Source organism: Mytilus californianus, unplaced genomic scaffold, assembly GCF_021869535.1.
Source record: "Mytilus californianus isolate M0D057914Y unplaced genomic scaffold, xbMytCali1.0.p SCAF_7, whole genome shotgun sequence".
Taxonomy (NCBI): Eukaryota; Metazoa; Mollusca; class Bivalvia; order Mytilida; family Mytilidae; genus Mytilus; species Mytilus californianus.
In genome coordinates, this window is record NW_026262723.1 from 94265895 (window position 1) to 94286387 (window position 20493).

Here is a 20493-nt window from a genome sequence, read left to right on the forward strand (position 1 = left end):
AACAGTTAGAAATGCGACTAAAATATACAACAAAAGTACATGAGAACTTGAGTCATGGTAGAAAATTGATGTAAGAAATCTTCACAAAATATATCATATAAAAGCAAACATGTGCATAAAACAGTTTAATGAAGCATCTTTTTGCTCTATGCAGTGGATACAAACTTTTTTGTGAATATTTGTTTTTAAACCAGAAATAGTATGAAGATTTCCATTTGGGCATTATAAGTGAGATGAGTGTCTGCAATCAGACATTGAACAGCTATAGAACATTGTGACCTTACTCCATAATATTTGATAAATATAAAGTCAGTCGGCTGGCGAGTTTTAGCGATTTTCAAAATATTTTAGCGACTTTTATTGCAATTTTCTAGCCATATTATGTCCGGTTTATAAACAAAATAGCTTTCATACTAAAAATCACATTGAATAGCTAGTGTATTATCTTCTTGGTACAATTCTAAGGTAAAAAGGATCACAGTACAAAGGGCAACAACTCAATCTTAAAACTGTGAAATTGGCTTTTGAATAATATGTATATGGGCAAATTAAAATTAAAATGTTATAATTGCAAAGAATAAGAACAAAGATTTACATAAAACTTACTAAATCAGAATAGAAACAGGACTTCTGTATGACAGAAAAGAGTACAATCAATGAAAGAAAACATAGATGTAAGATAAAAAAAGAAGATTATTATTTTAAAGAAAAAAAATGATGGTGTAATGTTTAGGTTACCAATCCTGCCTGACATGTACAGTGTGCAAATAGTAGGAACATGAAAAAATGAAACTGTTACTTACCATATTAAGGTTAGAGACATAATATTCTTCAGGACATGTATAATGTAAAAATAGTAGGAACATGATACAATTCTAATGAAACTGTAACTTACCATACTAAGGTTAGTGACATACTCCTCTGCTGGACATGTAAAGTGTACAAATGGCAGGAACATGTTGTAGTAATCATACCAGTAAAAATACAGGATTGTAAGTCTGGGGTAATCTTTGATTCCATATAATAGAAACAGTGCATACCCAGGGTGTATTGACTGAAATATTTTAATACATATGTTTGTAACTTTAATTTTTTTTGGCATAACATCAGGAAAACTTGCATTACAAGTAATTATTAGACTGGCATCATTTTGTACTTTGTCTGAATCAAGTTCCCCATAAGTTTTACCAAGGGGTTTACATTTATTTAAATAGCTCATTTTGTATTGGATTTGATATGTGAAAGCTTAATCAATCTTGTTAAGGAGTGCAATGTCAATTGCCCACTTAGTTTCTCTAGACAAAACTGACAAGCCAGTGAATGATGAAATAAAGGTCAGTGTAACAGGCTTTTTAGAAAAATGGTTATTTTACTCCCCTAGATGCATCTTTACACCAAATTATATGGCTGTAGGTGCTATATATATATATCAGAACTAAACTAAAATACAAGATATTGTGGCATGAAAAGTATGTAAGAATTGTCTATGTTTTAAGACCATCTTACATCTCCAAAATGCTTTATTCCTCCAAGTCTATTGTCACCAATGAGTATTTGACTACTAACAAAAAAAGTCAATAAAGAATGAAATTTAGGCTAATGTTACCTACTTGATCACAATCAGACAGGTGGATCTTTATGCAAAAACCTCCTGTCCATTAACTAGTCTATATTTATAAATGCTAATGTTACATGAAAGTCATATAGCTGTCAACACAGCAGCCTTTCCCCATAAAGGCCATTCCTATCAGGTCAAAGTTGTTTTCGATCATTTATAAGGCATATATTTATATAAAACTTAATCAGACCCAGTGAAGCATGAAACTTTGGTCATGTGACCTACATCTGCTGAAGCATTGACAGTACAAAATAAAGGAGATGTGGTATAATTGCCAATGAGACAACTATCCAATAGAGTCCAAATGAAGCCGATTTAAGCAACTATATGTCATCGTAAGACCTGCAATAATGAGCAACCAATAGTCAGCTCATATATAAAAGGCCCAGGTATGAACCCTGAACAGTTTAGCAAGTTTGAACACAACATTTAAGCTTAAAACAGCTCTGAATTTGGATTGTGATTGAATATTTATAATAGATTATTATCTAATTAATAATGAAAATGATATTTGCAAATCTGAACCCCAAACAAGATCATGTAAAAATTAAACATTCTATATGTGCCTGTCCCAAGTCAGGAGCCTGTTATTTAGTGGTTATGGTTGGTTGCTGTCTGTCATATTTGTTTGTCTTTTATTGCTTTGTTATAAATCAGGTTTTTGGGTATTTCATTAGAAAAGTTTCACACACACACAACAAAAATAAAATACCAGATAACAACTGTGACATCTACCTTCATAACGCACATGACTTAAAAAAAATTTGATGTTATCATTACAGGTTCATGGAATAAGTTTGAGTTATTTCCCTTTGAACAGAAATATGGTTTAACATAGTTATGATTTCACTAAAAATAGTTCTCTAAATTAGATATGATGTAACACAATGTATATCTATTTTCAAATTATAATCAAATATAATTAATAGTTCCAAATATTTTTTCTTTCATTTGTCACAAACTAATATAGATCTGCAACTTATCTATCAACTTTATCTACACAATGTAATGTAATGAAATATATCCTTTAATAAAAATAGATTATTATCTAATTAAAGAAGTTCACTTCATAAAAAAAAAATATATAGCATTCAGAAAATTAGTTTATACAGAATAACAAACAAACCTACCACAAAATTCTTCAAACAACTTACCAAAGAAAAGAAAAAAAATCCAAAATGTCATTTATCATTAATACAATGTCTTTTAAAAATCTTTTAAAAAATGAGTTATTTCCCTTTGTACAGAAATGGATTAATTCATCAAAGATTGAATTCTTGGGAAAGGGCTATAACTGAACAACGAGAAAAGCTAAAATCGTGAAAATTGAACTTGACCTTCATTTAGTCACAGGAAACAACATATCTAAATTTGAAAAATTCCTTCAAAGCGTTTTCATGTAAATGAACGGACACTGTTCGGCAGCCGCCCACCCACCCGCCGTACATCCCAATATCAATAACCGATTTTTACTTCGAAAATCCAGTTAAAAACCTGATTTAAAAGACAAACAAATATGACAGACAGCAACCAACCATAACCACTAAATAACAGGCTCCTGACTTGGGACAGGTACATATAGAATGTTGCTGGGTTAAGCATGTTTATTTATGTTTATATATCTCTTTATATATAGATATAAGAAGATGTGGTATGATTGCCAATGAGACAACTATCCAACATGATAGCCGATTTAAGCAACTATATGTCATCATAAGACCTGCAATAATGAGCAACCAATACCGTATAGTCAGCTCATGTATAAAAGGCCCAGATATGACAAACTGTGAAACTGTTCTAATGAAATAACCAAAAACCTGATTTATAACAAAGCAATAAAAGACAAACAAATATGACAGACAGCAACCAACCATAACCACTAAATAACAGGCTCCTGGCTTGGGACAGGCACATATAGAATGTTGCTGGGTTAAACATGTTTGTGAGTGCTAACAAACTCTTTAAGCTGCATTTGCATACCAAATATTTAAGTCACTGTCAACTATTTTCTTCAAGCTTGTAATATGGTCATTGGGCATTGGATAATACAAAAAAAGGTACTAAAGGTAATACATAAAAAATGATAACAGAAATCAACATAAATACTGCACAGTACAACTGTACAACATACAACAACAAAAAAAATCTCTTCCGAAAAAAAAACAGATAAACAAACAAAGACAAAAACACAAACAAAAATACACATGTTCTAAATAGCCTGACTTGTTACTGGCAAATACTGGGTGGGGTTAAACTACTTTTAGTGCGCAAAAAGTGGCTTATTGTAATTTGGAAGGGTTCTCCAATTTTTAACTTCAACTTCAAAAAGAAAACCAACTAGTTAGGACTGGAGAAAGGAGGAGGTGTGCTAAGGGCCATTTTCGGCCTACAAAAATTAAGTAATACAAAACCAGGTGATTTAAGCTCAAACATAATTAACAACATATATACAAACATTGCGGTAAATTATAAAGTCAGTACTTGCATGCGTCTATATTTGGGGGTACAAAAACCAATTAAAAAATTACCAAAACCAATGTTTTTTCACAGAAACAAGTAATAGAGCCTACTTTGTGACATCAAAGCTGCAAATATTGTGACTTCATAGATAAGGAAACTTTTAGTTTTAGCTTTTCCATTACCTTAGCTTTAAAATAAATGGGGAATGTGTCTATGGGACACAGATGATGCCCCCGCTTGCATATAGCGTTATAAAGGGACAAACCTCAAGAACTGTAAAAGTGACGCTACCCAAAGTTGTACTTGATCTGAGTTTTGTGGTAAAAAGCATTGTGTATACGTTTCATAACATATAGTTGAGGCAAACTTAAGTTAGAGAACGGAAACGAAAAATTCAGCAATTTTTCCATTTGTAAAAGGGCATCACTCTAGAACGGTAAAAGTGACACCACCAAAATTCAAACAAGATCTGTGTTTTGTGGAAATTAGCATTGTGCATAAGTTTCATAACATATGGCTGAGGCAAACTAAAGTTAGAGAACAGAAACGAATGTTTAAGCAATTTTTCCATTTGTAAAGGGGCATAACTCTAGAACAGTAAAAGTGACACCACCAAAACTCAAACTTGATCTGTGTTTTGTTGTATTAAGCATTGTGTATAAGTTTCATAACATTTGGTTGAGGCAAACTAAAGTTAGAGAACGGAAACAAAACATTCAGCAATTTTTCCATTTGTAAAGGAGCATAACTCTAGAACGGTAAAAGTGACGCCACCAAAAATCAAACTGGATTTGTGTTTTGTGGTAATGATGCAAACTAAAGTTAGAGAACGGCGGGGGTATAAAAATTGATGGTAAAGTGAAAATATAGGCCAATAAACTGCTCTGCTGAGCGCAGCTGGATACGACCGCAGAGGTCCAACCCTGAACAGTTGGGGCAAAAATGGACAAAATATTCAAGCTTGATACAGGTCTGAATTTGGATTGTAATTAAACATTTGACACATTATAGGTTTCTGACACAGAATAAATGTAGTCAAAGAACTTGAATTTGGTTATATGATTTGAATTTATATTCAATTGAAGATTTCTTGCTGCTGTGCAAAACACTGTGCTGTTGTGCAATACTTAGTAAATCTGTTTTCAGACTATATACAAAGAATTATCAAAATAATTTGTGACCCCCAATTTTTTGGGGAGAAATTTGATAATTTTTTAAATCTTGAGGAAAAAAAATTACCCCCCCCCCCCCCCTCCAAAATTTTTTTTTTACCCCCCTCCAAAAAAAATTTTTTAAAGAAATTTTCTTTTTGTAAAATGTGGTACAATTTAAGAGACATCCATACACTTGAACACAAGTTATTGTCTGAAAACTAGAAAATTGCTTGTTTTGGCCCCTTTTTGGCCCCTAATTCCTGAATGGTTTGGGCAATTACCCCCAAAAATGTATCCCAACCTTCTACTTGCAGTATTGAACCTTGTGGTACAATTTCAGAGCAATCAAAATACTTATACACAAGTTATTGTCCTGAAACTAGAAAAATGCTTGTTTTGGGCCCCTTTTTGGCCCCTAATTCCTAAACGGGCTGGACCATCACCCCCAAAAACAATCCCAACCTTCCTTTTGTGGTATTGAACCTTAAGGTTAAATTTCATAGAGAACACTTAAACTTAAGTTATTGTCCAGAAACCAAATGTCTTCGGACGATGACGACAACGCTGACGACGATGTGATAGCATTATATGAATGCAAAATTTTTTTGTAGTCGTATAAAAAAGATCCTGATACCTAGTCTTTTCATAAAGTTAGAAAATTTTAAAAGTAGACTTCTCTAAATATTGAAATATCTGTCTAGTTTGTTGGAGAAATAAATCTGAGTTCAGACAACATAGTTTTTTCAACCTAATACTTCCATAAATCTGAAATTCAATAACAAGAAAAATATTGTTTACCTTATACTCCCATAAATCTGAAGGATGTTTCATTCCCGTTTCTCTCAGGCTATCTATAGCTGTTAAAATGGCTGCCTTATGTAATGGTACAGAAATGTTCAATATAGATGTCAGCCCTTCTTCATTTAATGCTACTAACAATCGTCCATCTAAAATTTAAAGAATCAGAACTATCATGAAACCTTACAATTGGAATGACTGAAAATCAACATAAAAAAATACACCATGATGTCTCCCCAACTGCAATGCTTGTATATATTGTATTTAAAAGGGCAATGAACAGAGCCTGTCAAATGCACATGTTCATAAATGCACAATATTTTTTGAAGGAACAGGCACCATTCTTAAAACATTAGATTGCTGGAGTGTACCATGATGTCAAGGTCATATCGCATATGTCAGAAGCATATATAAATATATAAATATACACATTACAAACATTGTACATTAAAAATATTGTTCACTGGCATCACAACTGGGTGGTGAAAATGGGATCAAGACTATATAATATATGTTAGCTAGAGGAGTATATGCTTCACATTACCAATCTATACAGCAAACAGTGTATGCAGTAATGATAAGTTATTGTGAAACAGGATTCATCCTCAAAACTTAACCTTGTCAAGGCCATTTGACATATATGAGACAGAATTATACATCTACCAATATATCCACACACCAATTTTACTAACCTATCAGTATCATTGTCCTTGAGGAACAGCTCTCACCCCGAAAACTTAAACCTGATCACTGGAGGGCTAATATGAAGTCGAGGCCAATTGACATAATAATGTGAACAAGACATATCTTATTTTTTATATTTATATATTATACTCCTACCCACCAATCCACACATCAATAGTGTTTACATATCAAGAATTGATACTAATGAACATGTCTCAACCTAAAAAATTAACCTGACCATTGGAGGATTAATATGAGGTCAAGGCCATTTGTCATATATGAACCAGACATACACTCCTACCCACCAATCCATAAACCAATATAGGTGATCTATCAAGAATTGTTACTAATAATCATGTCTCAACTTAATAACTTAACCTGACCATTGGAACATGAAAAGGGCAGATGTCAGATGGACATATACCGGTAGTATAATCAACATACCATATATTATATACAATCACTCTAGAACAGACCTCATCCTGAAAACATAACATGACCACTCCAGTATGAAAATGAGGTAAAGGTCATATGACAATCACTGGCTGATATGAACAATGTCCATACAGATTATTGTCACCGTATATCCTACCAAATATTTGTCCAAAACACAAGTAGTCACCATTAAACTATCACAATCAATAAAATGTTTCAATACAGGTTGAGCAAAACAAGCTAATTTTTAAAACTCCAGTTTTTGTCTCCTGTTCAAAATTTTTCTACAGATCTTAGTGAAACAAAGAAAAACAATTTGATCAACATACCAATTGACTTATTGATAAAGTTATCCCTGTATGATTCTGTCCATGGCATACTTGATAACCATGCATTAACATCCTCTACTGTCCATTGTCTGACATGCTTCTTTGTCAGTAAATCATCATCAGTGTTTCTCCAGTACCAAACCAAGTATATAATCTACAAAAAATATACACTTTTACAGTAAAGTTTGGGTACAGTACCAAAAAATCTCCATGGAAATGAGATATGCCAATGCTAAGTAACAACTACATACCAATTATCATTGACTTCTCATAAGGCCCTTGATCTTAACTCAAACTTTTAATCATGTCAACTATGGAAAATTCACCATGACTGGCGAGGTGATGCCTAATATTCTCCATGGAAATGAGATGCTAAAAAAAATGCATACCAAATATCATTTAAGATCCCCCTTCAACTGACCTAGTCACTAACTTTAATATGTAACTATTCAAAAGTCTCAACGTCAATAGACAATAACAAAGGGACTGGGCCCAAAATTCTCCAAGGAAATCAGATTTGCCAACTTTATAACAAAAATCAATATCTACAGTTTGCTAAAAAAAAAAATTCTGAACTTACTGATAAAAATTATGACCCAAGCTGCACAAGCAAAATCATTTAAATGATTTATTATAAATTAAATGCAGAATGTGATCATGGGACACAGATGATGCCCCCGCTTGCATATAACGTCAAAAAGGGAAATAACTCAAGAACGGTATAAGTGATGCCACCCAAATTCGAACTTGATCTGAGTTTTGAGGTAATAAGCATTGTCTAACATTTGGTTGAGGCAAACTTAAGTTAGAGAATGGATATGAAAAATTCAGCAATTTTTTCATTTGTAAAGGGGCATAACTCTAGAACGGTAAAAGTGATGCCATTCAAATTCAAACTTTATCTGTGTTTTGTGCTAATACTAAAGCATTGTGTATAAGTTTCATAACATTTGGTTGAGGCAAACTAAAGTTAGAGAACAGAAACCAATTTCGGGACGTATGTACAGACGGCCAAGGGTAACACTTAATGAATAAAAAACCATTTTCAATACAAAAAATAACCAATTTTTTTACTGTTCTCTTTATTGAAAATGCACCATGGGTTATTCATATAGACAAACTTATGTTCTCTCAATTGTAGGGTTATCATTCACACTTAAACAACAAAAAGGGATTCATTAAATAATCACTGTATGACAAGTGCTTTTGTAAACAATTCATTAGTGAATTGACAACAAGGCAGCAAACAGTTATATTCATATATAAGTAAACTCAAGTTTGGTCAGTCATTATTGTGATATACATATTATTTCACTTGTTTTTTATAAGAAAGTTAGAAACCTTTTAATACTTAAGTCAAAGTCATAATTTCATTTTGTTACTTGTCTGGAAATTGATTGAAGTATTAAATTAGGCTGACGACGGATTCTTAGGTATACCTCTACTTTCATAAACTGGAAACTCTTATGTTATTGAAATTATCAGTAAAAAAAAAACATTGCAAGCTAGACTTGTTTGTGAACTGTTAATATTCTAATATTGATTATAACTAATAACATTTTTAAGCAGATTTTTAACCTGCTACCCTTTCATTTACTCACTGTAACTATTCCTAACATGCAAAGTATCCCAGAACAAAAATCTGCACCATTTCTGTTCCGGTTTCTTTCCCAGTTAAAATTGATTGAGTTAGATGGCACAGTGACTGTCATAGCTTTGTCATATTGCTCTACCAGTTTTTTCATTTCTGATGTCATAATAGTAGATTTTCTTTCCTCTATCTTTTCTTTGAAAGCTTTTTCTGTCAATGTTCTAAAAAATAAAAATGTCACAATTTTATGCCTCTTAATCATGCATGGCATAGGTTAAATTCAAATTTTGACAAGAGCTGTGCATGAACTTTCTCTCTAAAATCCTGATTCCATCAGGCTGTGTGATTTCAATGGAGAATATCTTTGAACAAGAGGCTGTCATAGTGACAGCAAACTGCATTTTCCTGCATGAAAATGATATTTGCAAATCTGGACCCCTAAACATGATCATGTAAAAAAAAAAGTTTAGATTCAGCATTTCAAAGAACCCCATATATTCAATTTTTGTTGAAATCAAACAGTTTGATTTTGGACCCCCGATTAGGACCAACTTGAAAACTGGGCTCAAAATCAAAAATCTATATACATGTTTATTAATAAACAATATAAGTTTTAGTTTTTAAAGGAGTTTGCTCCATATAAAAATATATATATAGCATTCAGAAAATTAGTTTATACAGAATAACAAACAAGCCTACCACAAAATTCTTCAAAACATTTACCTAAAGAAAAAGAAAAAAAAATAATTTCCAAAATATCAGTTATCATTAATACTATAATAATAATTAATATTAATCTATAAAACTTATCTGTAATTAATTTCAAAATATATAATAATGAGCAGTAAATTTCTAACTATATGTGTACCGTCCTACAGAGCTTACCTTCAACAACACTTAGGAAACACAAAATTTTCAAATAAATCTGTCACTCCAATTATAATTTTGTTAGTTGATAATTACCACATGTTTGTTATCTTGATAAAAGGTGGAAATTATTGCATGAATAAAACAGATACAATCATTGATAGACTATCTATCCATATACTTATTAATTGCACCATTTCTGTTCAAAGGGAAATAACTCAAAATAAATAAATCATATAATAAGCAGTGAAAAGTATCACTTTTGCTACTGAAAGGTCTACAACTCAACATCAAGAACAGCTAAAATTGTGAAAATTGAATTTGACCTTCATTTAGTCACAGGAAACAACATATCTAAATTTGAAAAGATTTCGTCAAAGCGTTTTCATGTTAATGAATGGACACTGTTTGGCAGCTGCAGAAATAACAGATGTTGGCAACTAAAGCAGTAATAGCAGATGTTGGCCACTATTGCAAGGTTCTATAAAACTATTAAATCAATCTTATATGAAAATGTGATATTCAGGTTGATGGCCCTCATTTGCCATTTATACTTTGTAACTGAAGGCAATACATTAAACCTGTTGGCATCTGTAAGAAATTAACTTTCCTGAAGAATTCAATAGAAACTAGATGTGTAGGAACGACACTAATGGCCCTGCTTGCAAAAAAAGCTTGAAGCCATTTTTAGTAGATATTTGAGAATAAAAGTCTTTATACTGTTATTTTCACATAATTAATTTTCAAAGTCCAAAGTCGGCACAAATCAGCGGAGCGGAACCAAACGTAAACTCCACCTGTAACCCATCATAGTAGACTCACATACTAAACATCAGCTCCATACATGTATGTGAAGGCGTTTAGAAAAAAGTCCATATAACTATTCGTTGCAGAATGACGGAATGACAGATAAGGGTAAAACTATATGGCCCCTATATGAACCTTGATCACTGATCAATGAAATGAGGTCAATGTCTGGTGGTCCTTGTCTGACAGACAAATTAACCTTGCAAGGATCCCATATAGGAAATATAGCCAGTCTATTACTCATTATACAAGAGAAAATCACAAGACAAAAAAAAATATACAGTTTTTTAAGCAGTCACTGAACCATGAAAATGTGGTTAAGGACAATGGACATATGACAGATGGAAACATCGTAACAAAAGGCATCTGTATACTAGGTATGAAGCATCAAGGCTTTCCACCTTCTGAAATATAAAAGCTTTATACAAAAATATAAGGCCACCACTAGAATAGCATCCCTATGTCACTCGTCCTGCAACTTATGGACAAAAACTTAAGCTGCTGACATCAAAATTTGTAAGGTAACACAATTGTAATTTTCAAAGATTTATTTATTACGAATCCAATCATTGATGAAATCTTGATAAGATATCGCCTGAAATAGCTGGTGACTATAATATGAAAACAAATTATAACCTGACAATAACTACTTTACAGTCAAAAGATAGTAGCAAAAGTGGAGGAAGTCAGGATATTTGTTTTCAAAAATATGAGATTTGAACCTCCATCTCAGGAAATTAGCTTTCAGGAAAGATTTTTTTCGATAAACAATTCTGGAAGGCTCCCATGTAAATCCCATCATCGCACATTTAAAACTTCTACTAATTTCAGTTTTTTTCAATACTCACCTAATAAGACTATTAATTTCAGGTTTTTCCCTGTACTGTTGTCTACAGACAGGACATTCTTTTTTCTTTGAAGTTGAAAACCACTGTGCCAAGCATGGACGACAAAAATTGTGACCACATCGTAATGTTGTTGGAAATATCAAAATGTCATAACAAACACCACAGTTAACATCGCTCTGTTCTAAATCATTTTCAAAATCAGCAACTGTTTCCCATTCGTCGTCCATGTCCTTATTTCCTTCCTCACTTTGGCCTTGAAGGTCTTTTTCAACAGTTCTCATCAGAGACATTACCTTCTACTTTCTGTTTCTGAAATTTAAAAAAAAAAACACATACAATATAAAAATAAAAGATGTGGTGTGATTGCCAATGAGATAAATATCCATAAACACCTTAAGGACAAGGATGTAAACAATAAAAGTTTATTACAGCCTTTAACAATGAGCAAAACCAATCACAATTTTAATAATCAGCTATAAAAGGCACCAGGATAACAATATATGTGAAACAATTCAAAAGAGATAACCAACAGCCTGATAAAAACATGATATTCATCTTATCGCATCTTACAGTGTGTACATTTTATAACTTGTACAGTTTGCTAGAATTTGTTCTAATGAAGCTGACTTAATCGAGCATAATGTTCCATTAACAAAAAAGTTACTTTTACAGTTGTTATCAGCTTATCTGTAAATATAAAAATTTTCAAAAACAAAAACTCTCATCCTACCTTTTATTGTAATGTCGTAAATAGAACTAGAACATTGAAAAATGATCTATTTAAACATGTTAAAGTTCTTACATCTTTCAACAGCAATGGCTACAGGTGTGATTTACTAATTAATTTAGTTAAAACGGTTTGGTTTTACAATGGTCGGAGGATTTAAATTACTTGCTGGCCTCTCACAAATACTGCTGGTTTCAATTTTTTTTCTTAAATTTTATGATTAGAATCCTTTTGCTGTTAGTAGTCTTTTTGATTATTATGTTTCTCTTCAACAACTGTTTTCAATCAACAGCTGTGGTTACCTTATCTAGCTTCCTGTAGTAGTGAGCACAGTTAGATAGGCAAAGGAGGGGGTGATCACAAACAATTTATTTAACCCTCTACATTTTGAGTCTGTACAAAGTCAGACTATCTTAATTGTTAAAATTGAGAATGGAAATGGGGAATGTGTCAAAGACAAAGAGACAACAACCTGACCAAAGAGCAGAAAACAGCCGAAGGCCATCAACGGGTCTTCAACACAGCGAGAAAATCCCGCATCCCGAGGCGGGCTTCAGCTGGCCCCTAAACAAAAATGTGTACTAGTTCAATGAAAATGGACATCACACTAAACTCCAAAACATATGAATGAACTAAAATTAAAAAACATACAAGACTAACAAGACTAACAAAGGCCAGGGGCTCCTGACTTGGGACAGACGCAAAAATGCGGCGGGGTTAAAAATGTTTTGTGAGATCTCAACCCACCCCCTATACCTCTAGCCAATGTAGAACAAACAAACACACAGCAATACGCACAGTGAAACTCAGTTCAAAAGAAGTCTGAGTCCGATGTCAGAATAGATAACAAAAGAAACTAAGCAAAATTACAATGATTCATAAATTAACAAAGCACTACTAGCAGTTACTGACATGCCAGCTCCAGACCTCAATTAAACTGATTGAAAGATTATGTCGTTATCATATGAAAATCAAGCACAATCCCTCCCGTTAGGGATTTAGTATCATATTATCATAAAATCTAAATATCATTATTTTCTGTCTATAAAGAAATAACATCAAAAATGTGGTGCACACTGACTAAGCTGTGTAGCGTGTTATTTAAAAGTGTGCACCACATTTTTGAGGTTTTTTCAAAAAGACAGAAAAAATATTGGAAATTAATTTAAATAAACAGATCTCCCTCTGACATGTAAAGTTCTGATTTTGGTGATACTTTTTGTCCCTCAATTTTGGAATTAATTTTGGCCTCGAGCATTACTGAAGAGACATTTAATGTTGAAATGTGCATCAAGTGCATTAAAATTGGTATAGTTAATGTTATCAGGTTATCAAAAACAGAAATTTCAAAAAACAGGGAAGTTTTTAATTTTCTGAAGCTTCAAATGCATTTGAATTTTATTTATCTAGTTGTTGTCAGGAGCACAGGTTTGTCTGTATTTAGAGTAAATTTTATAGTGTAAAGGCTGTCAGATTTTTATTTGAATAGAAGCAGAAATAGTCATTTTAAGAAATTACGAGAAATCCTATGTATGTTTCCTAGCAACTGTTCTGTTTCAATGATGTTTTCCAGTATTTTTCAAAACATTTTCATCTTCATTATGAAAATTTATCCCCAAATTCAATATCGCTGCAATAATCGTGAAGGTGCCTATCACTTCTGCAAGAGTAACTCCTGATGATCCTTAATTTAAAAAAAATCATGTTTGTATTTAGTATCAGAATAGAATTACATTTCTGAATGCTCTAATCGTGTTTCATAAAGATGTTTACTCAATGTATAAATGTATGTTCAGTAGAAATGGGTCTCTTATTGTAGATTATTTTCTCGGTTCTTGATTTGAGTGTTGTTGTTTTCTGTTTCCAAACAAACCGAAAGTATAAAGCAGCCGCTTATAGCATATAAATTTACGATATGTAGGCTATATTCATTCGATAATCATAATTTATCAGACACTTAATTTCAGAAATAATTTCAATATTTGCTTATGTCATAATTGTTTCTAGGGCTTATTGAATTAAACATGTGAACAATTTTGTGTGTGTTATAAGCGACAAAAATGGAAGTCACAAGAAAAAGTGAGAGGGCTTTTCAAATCTATATTTTATAAGTCCAAGTAATCAATAGATGTCCCTGCCAAGCCTGTTTGTAAAAATCCTCCAAAATTTAAGTGTTGTTTTAACATCAGATAATTATGTATTGTTAATGTCTGAAAAGTATGTGAAATATCTTGTGATCATTATAATTTCTGTCCGACTATCTTTTAAAAAAAAAAATTTCCGAATAATAGGCTGATTACAAGCATATCAATCGAGTAGCAGATACAGACAATATACAATATAAAAATTGTTATAAATACTACTGGTTTGTTTGGTTCTTTTCGTATGGGTGTCCGGTAGCTTGTCATATGCATGTTGATGTATGAAAGATCAGCATTGATGAGATCTAGAAATAAGTCATATAACTACTTATTGGAGTTATTTCCCTTCAGTCACTATTTTTATCCTTTTATTTTTTGCGTTATTTTGGATACTATCTTGAAGACTTCGTGATAGAAACTGCACAACAAAAATGTTTGATTTGCAAATAGTGCAGCCATATGGGATCCCTTTACCCAGGAAAATATAGATAAAATAGAGCGGGTTCAAAGAAAAGCAGCTTGCTACATTTTCAACAATTACAGTAACGAATTAAGTGTCACTAGCATGATAAATAGGCTTAACTGGATACCTCTATACCAACAAAGAGTAAACATCAGATTATGCTTATTCTACAACATTGTTAATGAACTTTTAGCAATTCCAACAGAAACCTACCTGGTTCCACTATACAGACCATCTAGACACTACAATACTATGGCATACACTATCTTCAGCCTAAGACCTGACTTCTTCAAATTCTCATTCATCCCAGGAGTAGTAATATAAAAATAAGTAGATGTGGTATGATTGCTATCCACCAAAGTTCAAATGAAGTGGATGTAACAATAGCCTGACTGGAATAAATTACTGGACTCTACAGTGAATGCTCCCACTATAGAAGCTTTCAAGACACTGATTGCATAGATGATGGATTGTTTTTATCCTCCAACTACTGTACAGCATGCACTGTTTTTGATTTTTGATCTTTATTGTAAATAGACATTACCAGCACCTATGCACACACTAGTATTGAGTACTCATTAATGAGTTTAATTACTATATCAAAGAAGAAGAAGAAGAAGAAGAAGGGGAACCTATCAAACTGAATTTGTGGATTTATCTACAAATGACAATATTTGATTAGTTTAAGCATTTCTTGAAAACTCTTCTAGATAGAGAGAAACTATGAACATCCAAACAAAATCTATATGATATTAATATGTAACAAAATTGTCAGACTGTCAGATGTCAGACTTCTTATTCAAGGGTAATCGTCCTTAAAATATTCTCCATCTGGATCAAACTTAGTCACAATCTTACCTTTTGTGTTAAAGATTACTGCCACTGTTTATAATGTTTTTGATGTTACATATTTTTAACAGGTGAGCTATTCCAGCTGCTAGGAACATCTAGTTATTAAATTCCTTGCAGGTGAACTGGTTCAGTGCAGGAATACATACATTTTCTGAGTTTCAAATGTTCATACCTTTGGAACCTTAGCATTTTAAACTTATTACCTGTTAAATTATATTGGAAATTCCTCATTAAACTGAAATTCAGTATGATATAAATTCTATTTTGGAGATTCTTTTTCAGATTTTAAAGAAGTTTTGCCAGAAGTTGATAAAGCAATAAAAGAATGTTGTTTCATTGCAATAGATGGTGAATTTTCAGGTAGATATATAATCAATATAAAAATACATTCTTGTAGTTATCCTTAAGTATTTAAATAAATTCATTTTGCTGGTATATGTTTATATTATGTTAATGTACTAAAATATATGATGTTAAAATTAAATTAACTTTAGGTCTAAATAGACTTTTTTTTTAGTTGTCTAATGCTAAAACATAAGTCATGTGCTTTGCTAAATTTTCTTACAACAAAATTTGGTTGACCAAAATAAAAAATCATTTAAATGACCATACAATACTGCGGTTTAGTGCTTGTGATTTACTTTAGCCATGTTAGCCACTAACCATATATGCATTGTTCTAATAAAAGTTATATTTGTTCTACAATCATTTGCAGAAAATATGTTCATGATGCTACTACACAGGGGCTCTAAGAGTCTTTCACAAGAAATCTTACAACAAAAAATAATCATACATATACTGAAATGTTGACTTGAGAGTATTTTTCTTGTACGTTTTTTTGTGAAATTGATTGCATGGCTTTTAACATTGTCTTTTGGGCTAGTTTGTTGAACAGTTTTTTGGTGTTTAACATTAATATTAAGTACACAGTCATCAAAATTATAAAACAAACGCAATACATTTTGTAGATTATAATTTGCATAGTCATGTAAAAGAATGTTTCAATAGTAAGAGCAGAAAATACATGATACATGTACATGTAGATCAAAAGTGAACAGTCAGAATTGAGGTTTTTGGATTCTCAAACTAGTTAATATGATGCTTATTGACTTAGTCATGTTTGAGTAGAAAAAATCCCAGAAATCACCTAGAAAAAGAAGACAAAATGGAATTTCAGTCAGAAAGATCTGTATTAACAGAGAAGTCAGTACACGTATTACCAGTCAATGATTTGCATATTGTATTTTGTAAAGGTTTGGATGCAGCAAACCACAGCCACATTGCACCCTTTGATACACATGAAGAGAGATATGGTAAAGTAAAAAAGGTAACAGTATTATGCAAATGTTGTCATCTATATAAACATATATTTTTAGTGTTTTAAGTCAGATTTAACCAATGAGCATCTTGAATTTTCTACAAAATTATCTATCATTAAAGGCAATATTGCAAAATTATATTTTAAAAAAGTTGGGACTCTTTTTTATAGCTCCGTTTTTAGCTCACTTGGCCCAAAGGGCCAAGTGAGCTTTTCTCATCACTTGGCGTCAGTCGTCCGTCATCGTTAGCTTTTTACAAAAATCTTCTCCTCTGAAACCACTGGGCCAAATTTAACCAAACTTGGCCACAATCATCATTAGGGTATCTAGTTTAAAAAATGTGTCCGATGACCCTGCCAACCAACCAAGATGGCCACCATGGCTAAAAATAGAACATAGGGGTAAAATGTAGATTTTGGCTTATATCTCTGAAACCAAAGCATTTAGAGTAAATCTGACATGGGTAAAACTGATTATCAGGTCAAGATCTATCTTCTAAAATTTTCAGACAAATCTGACAACCTGTTGTTGGGTTGCTGCCCCTGAATTGGTAATTTTAAGGAAATTTTGCAGTTTTTGTTATTATCTTGAATATTATTATAGATAGAGACAAACTGTAAACAGCAATAATGTTCAGCAAAGTAAGATCTACAGTACGCACAGAGAGTTTGTAATCGCGAACTCTAATCACGGATTATACTCCCAATTTCCTCCAAAGATTCTCTCCCAACACCGCGTGGCTGTTAATTGGTTTATTGCCCATCGGATGGACTGAAAATTAATGACGCGTGACAACATAATCGGATTAGCCAGATTTATTACCTTTGTACATTTAATCGATCTTGATTGCACCTGTGTGCTTTAAAACACGGTATTAAAATTTCCTTTCTTTGACAGATAAAAATGTGACATTTTCATTCAAAATAAGATAATTATTCTTGTATGTATTTGCCCCATGTCATTGTCATTTGAAATAATTTTTGTTTTTTCAACAAAGACAATTTTACTACAATTAGAATCTTTTATGACCTACTCAGTGAGCAATATCCGGTTCATTAATTGTTCAATATATAAATATCAACTGGCTTAAAACAAAATGATGTTTTTACGGTAATTTGTCCAATCTAAACCCAAGAGTTAATTTATCGGATCAACAAGTGAACTCTGTTACTTTCAATTTATTTTGCAATGTAAAATATTATGTTTCACTACCTCGGTAGATTACCGACTTGAAATATTTGAACTCAGAAAAGAAACTGTAAAGTGACAACTCTGTTGAACGAAGGGAAAACGTTTTGTATGCAATGTGCCCTATATTCATAAAAACACAACACTGAGAGACGTTCCCCGCCCAGACACAACACAATAGTCACAACCTAATTTAATTATATGAAGAAAAAAATATCATGTGTTGTTTATCTCTGTTATGATCTGTTATTCTGTCCTTTATTATTTAAAATAAAATTGGATGGGCACAATCCGTATTTTACTGCTCGTTAAGAGTCCTTGGCGAAATAAAAAAAAGAAGTATTTCAACAATTAATACTATAGAATATTTAAATGAAATTATATCGTGTTCTACAAGAAAAAAATATGTGAAAAAAATGTGGATTGGATTTTTACGATCTACACATTTTCACAGAGGATCTCTACCAACGCCAACAGGAACTGAACGACATGCATCCTGTTTTCATCTACCATTTATGTATATTGTTGACCATGGACGTATAAATAATGTCCAGGTTTATGTTCTGTGTTGACTGAGAAACGTAAAATTAAAAGGCTGGTGTTCGTTTATTCAGAAAAATATTATATTTTAGATTCCGGTTAATCAATTGTAAAAGGCCCTTCTAGAGCCTCAATCTTAAGGCATACACATGTCAATCATTCCAAAGCAAATTTAAACCCCGAATGAATTTTCCCACGGTCATCCAGAAAGGTCACCTGAGTTTACTGTTACGTGATAATATTTCCCGCCAAATAAAAATCTCGTGGTCAAAATTGATGTCACTATTTTTAGCATTCAATATTGTGAGCGAAGTCAAGTTCAAAGTTCAACCACGGACTGTTGATCACTGAGATGTGTATCGTCTTCCCACGGCAATTAATTTCTTTTAAAAAATTTAAAAATCACTGTCCTTTATACAACACACAAGTTTACATTCATTGTGCGTAAATGAATATTATGCAACGACGAGTTGATGCAGCTATATATAGAAGTATTCCTGTTGTAGCCGAAATGTAATTATTTATCCTAAAGTAATGCCAACAAATCTTAAAGAGAAAATGCCGTAGACTTATTAAGCATAACGAATGGTGAATAGTATTTTCTTTTTTACTTGCATATACAAATTTTCTTTAAACTGCTCACTTTTATATTCAGCGTTAGTTTCCGTTTATTTTTACGCAAGTATGTCTCTTTTCGTAAATAAAATAATTTACCGATGAACTTAAACAAGGTCAAAATCTAGTATAGTTTTTGTTATAAAACTTTAATGCAATGGAAAGAATTAACAACAACATTCTGCTTTTAAATCTTTAATTTGTTTCAAGCAATTATGTAATTGTAAAATGAAAATGGCGTGGACTTATTAGCATAACGAATAGTGAATAATATTTTCTTTTTTACTTGTATACAAAACTTTGAGACATGTAATTTTCCTTTAAACTGCCCACATTTATTCAGCGTTAGTCTCCGTTTATTTTTACACAAGTATATCTCTTTTGAATTAAATATTAATTTACTGACCAGAAAAAAAAACGAGGTAAAAATCAAATATAGTTTTTGTCGAGCCTGCGACTTTTGTCGCAGAAAGCTCGACATAGGGATAGTGATCCGGCGGCGGCGGCGGCGTTAGCTCACTTCTTAAAAGCTTTATATTTTAGAAGGTGGAAGGTCTGGATGCTTCATACTTTGTATATGGATGCCTCATGTTACGAAGTTTCTGTCAGTCACATGTCCAATGTCCTTGACCTCATTTTCATGGTTCAGTGACTACTTGAAAAAAAAGTTCAGATTTTTTGTAATGTTAGATTCTCTCTTATTATAAGTAATAGGATAACTCTATTTGGTATGTGCGTACCTTGCAAGGTCCTCATGCCCGTCAGACAGTTTTCACTTGACCTCGACCTCATTTCATGGATCAGTGAACAAGGTTAAGTTTTGGTGGTCAAGTCCATATCTCAGATACTATAAGCAATAGGTCTAGTATATTCGGTGTATGGAAGGACTGTAAGGTGTACATGTCCAACTGGCAGGTGTCATCTGACCTTGACCTCATTTTCATGGTTCAGTGGTTATAGTTAAGTTTTTGTGTTTTGGTCTGTTTTTCCTATACTGTATGCCATAGGTCTACTATATTTGGTGTATGGAATGATTGTAAGGTGTACATGTCTAGCG

The 20493-nt window shown here is 32.4% G+C and overlaps 2 protein-coding genes across 3 annotated transcripts in view; one reads left to right on the forward strand and one right to left on the reverse strand.

Annotated features, from left to right (window-relative positions):
- Window positions 1-14197, reverse strand: part of LOC127708692 (bifunctional apoptosis regulator-like) — a 38834-nt gene extending 24637 nt beyond the window's left edge. Inside the window, exons 1-6 of the mRNA XM_052213807.1 lie at window positions 14052-14197; window positions 11592-11900; window positions 9080-9290; window positions 7479-7632; window positions 6031-6179; window positions 896-1054 (exon numbers count right to left, since the gene is read on the reverse strand). Coding sequence (XP_052069767.1) covers window positions 896-1054; window positions 6031-6179; window positions 7479-7632; window positions 9080-9290; window positions 11592-11881 — 963 coding nt within the window. The 5' untranslated portion in view covers window positions 11882-11900; window positions 14052-14197. The remainder of the gene's footprint in view (window positions 1-895; window positions 1055-6030; window positions 6180-7478; window positions 7633-9079; window positions 9291-11591; window positions 11901-14051) is intronic.
- Window positions 14198-14371: 174 nt separating this feature from the next.
- The window catches only part of LOC127708671 (poly(A)-specific ribonuclease PARN-like), a 52116-nt gene continuing 45994 nt past the window's right edge, over window positions 14372-20493 (forward strand). The window contains exons 1-3 of one of the 2 annotated variants that reach the window (XM_052213772.1): window positions 14372-14397; window positions 16057-16134; window positions 17028-17101. In XM_052213772.1, the coding sequence (XP_052069732.1) occupies window positions 14379-14397; window positions 16057-16134; window positions 17028-17101 (171 nt within the window). In that variant the 5' untranslated portion in view covers window positions 14372-14378. The remainder of the gene's footprint in view (window positions 14398-16056; window positions 16135-17027; window positions 17102-20493) is intronic. The other variant, XM_052213773.1, reaches the window with a different exon arrangement.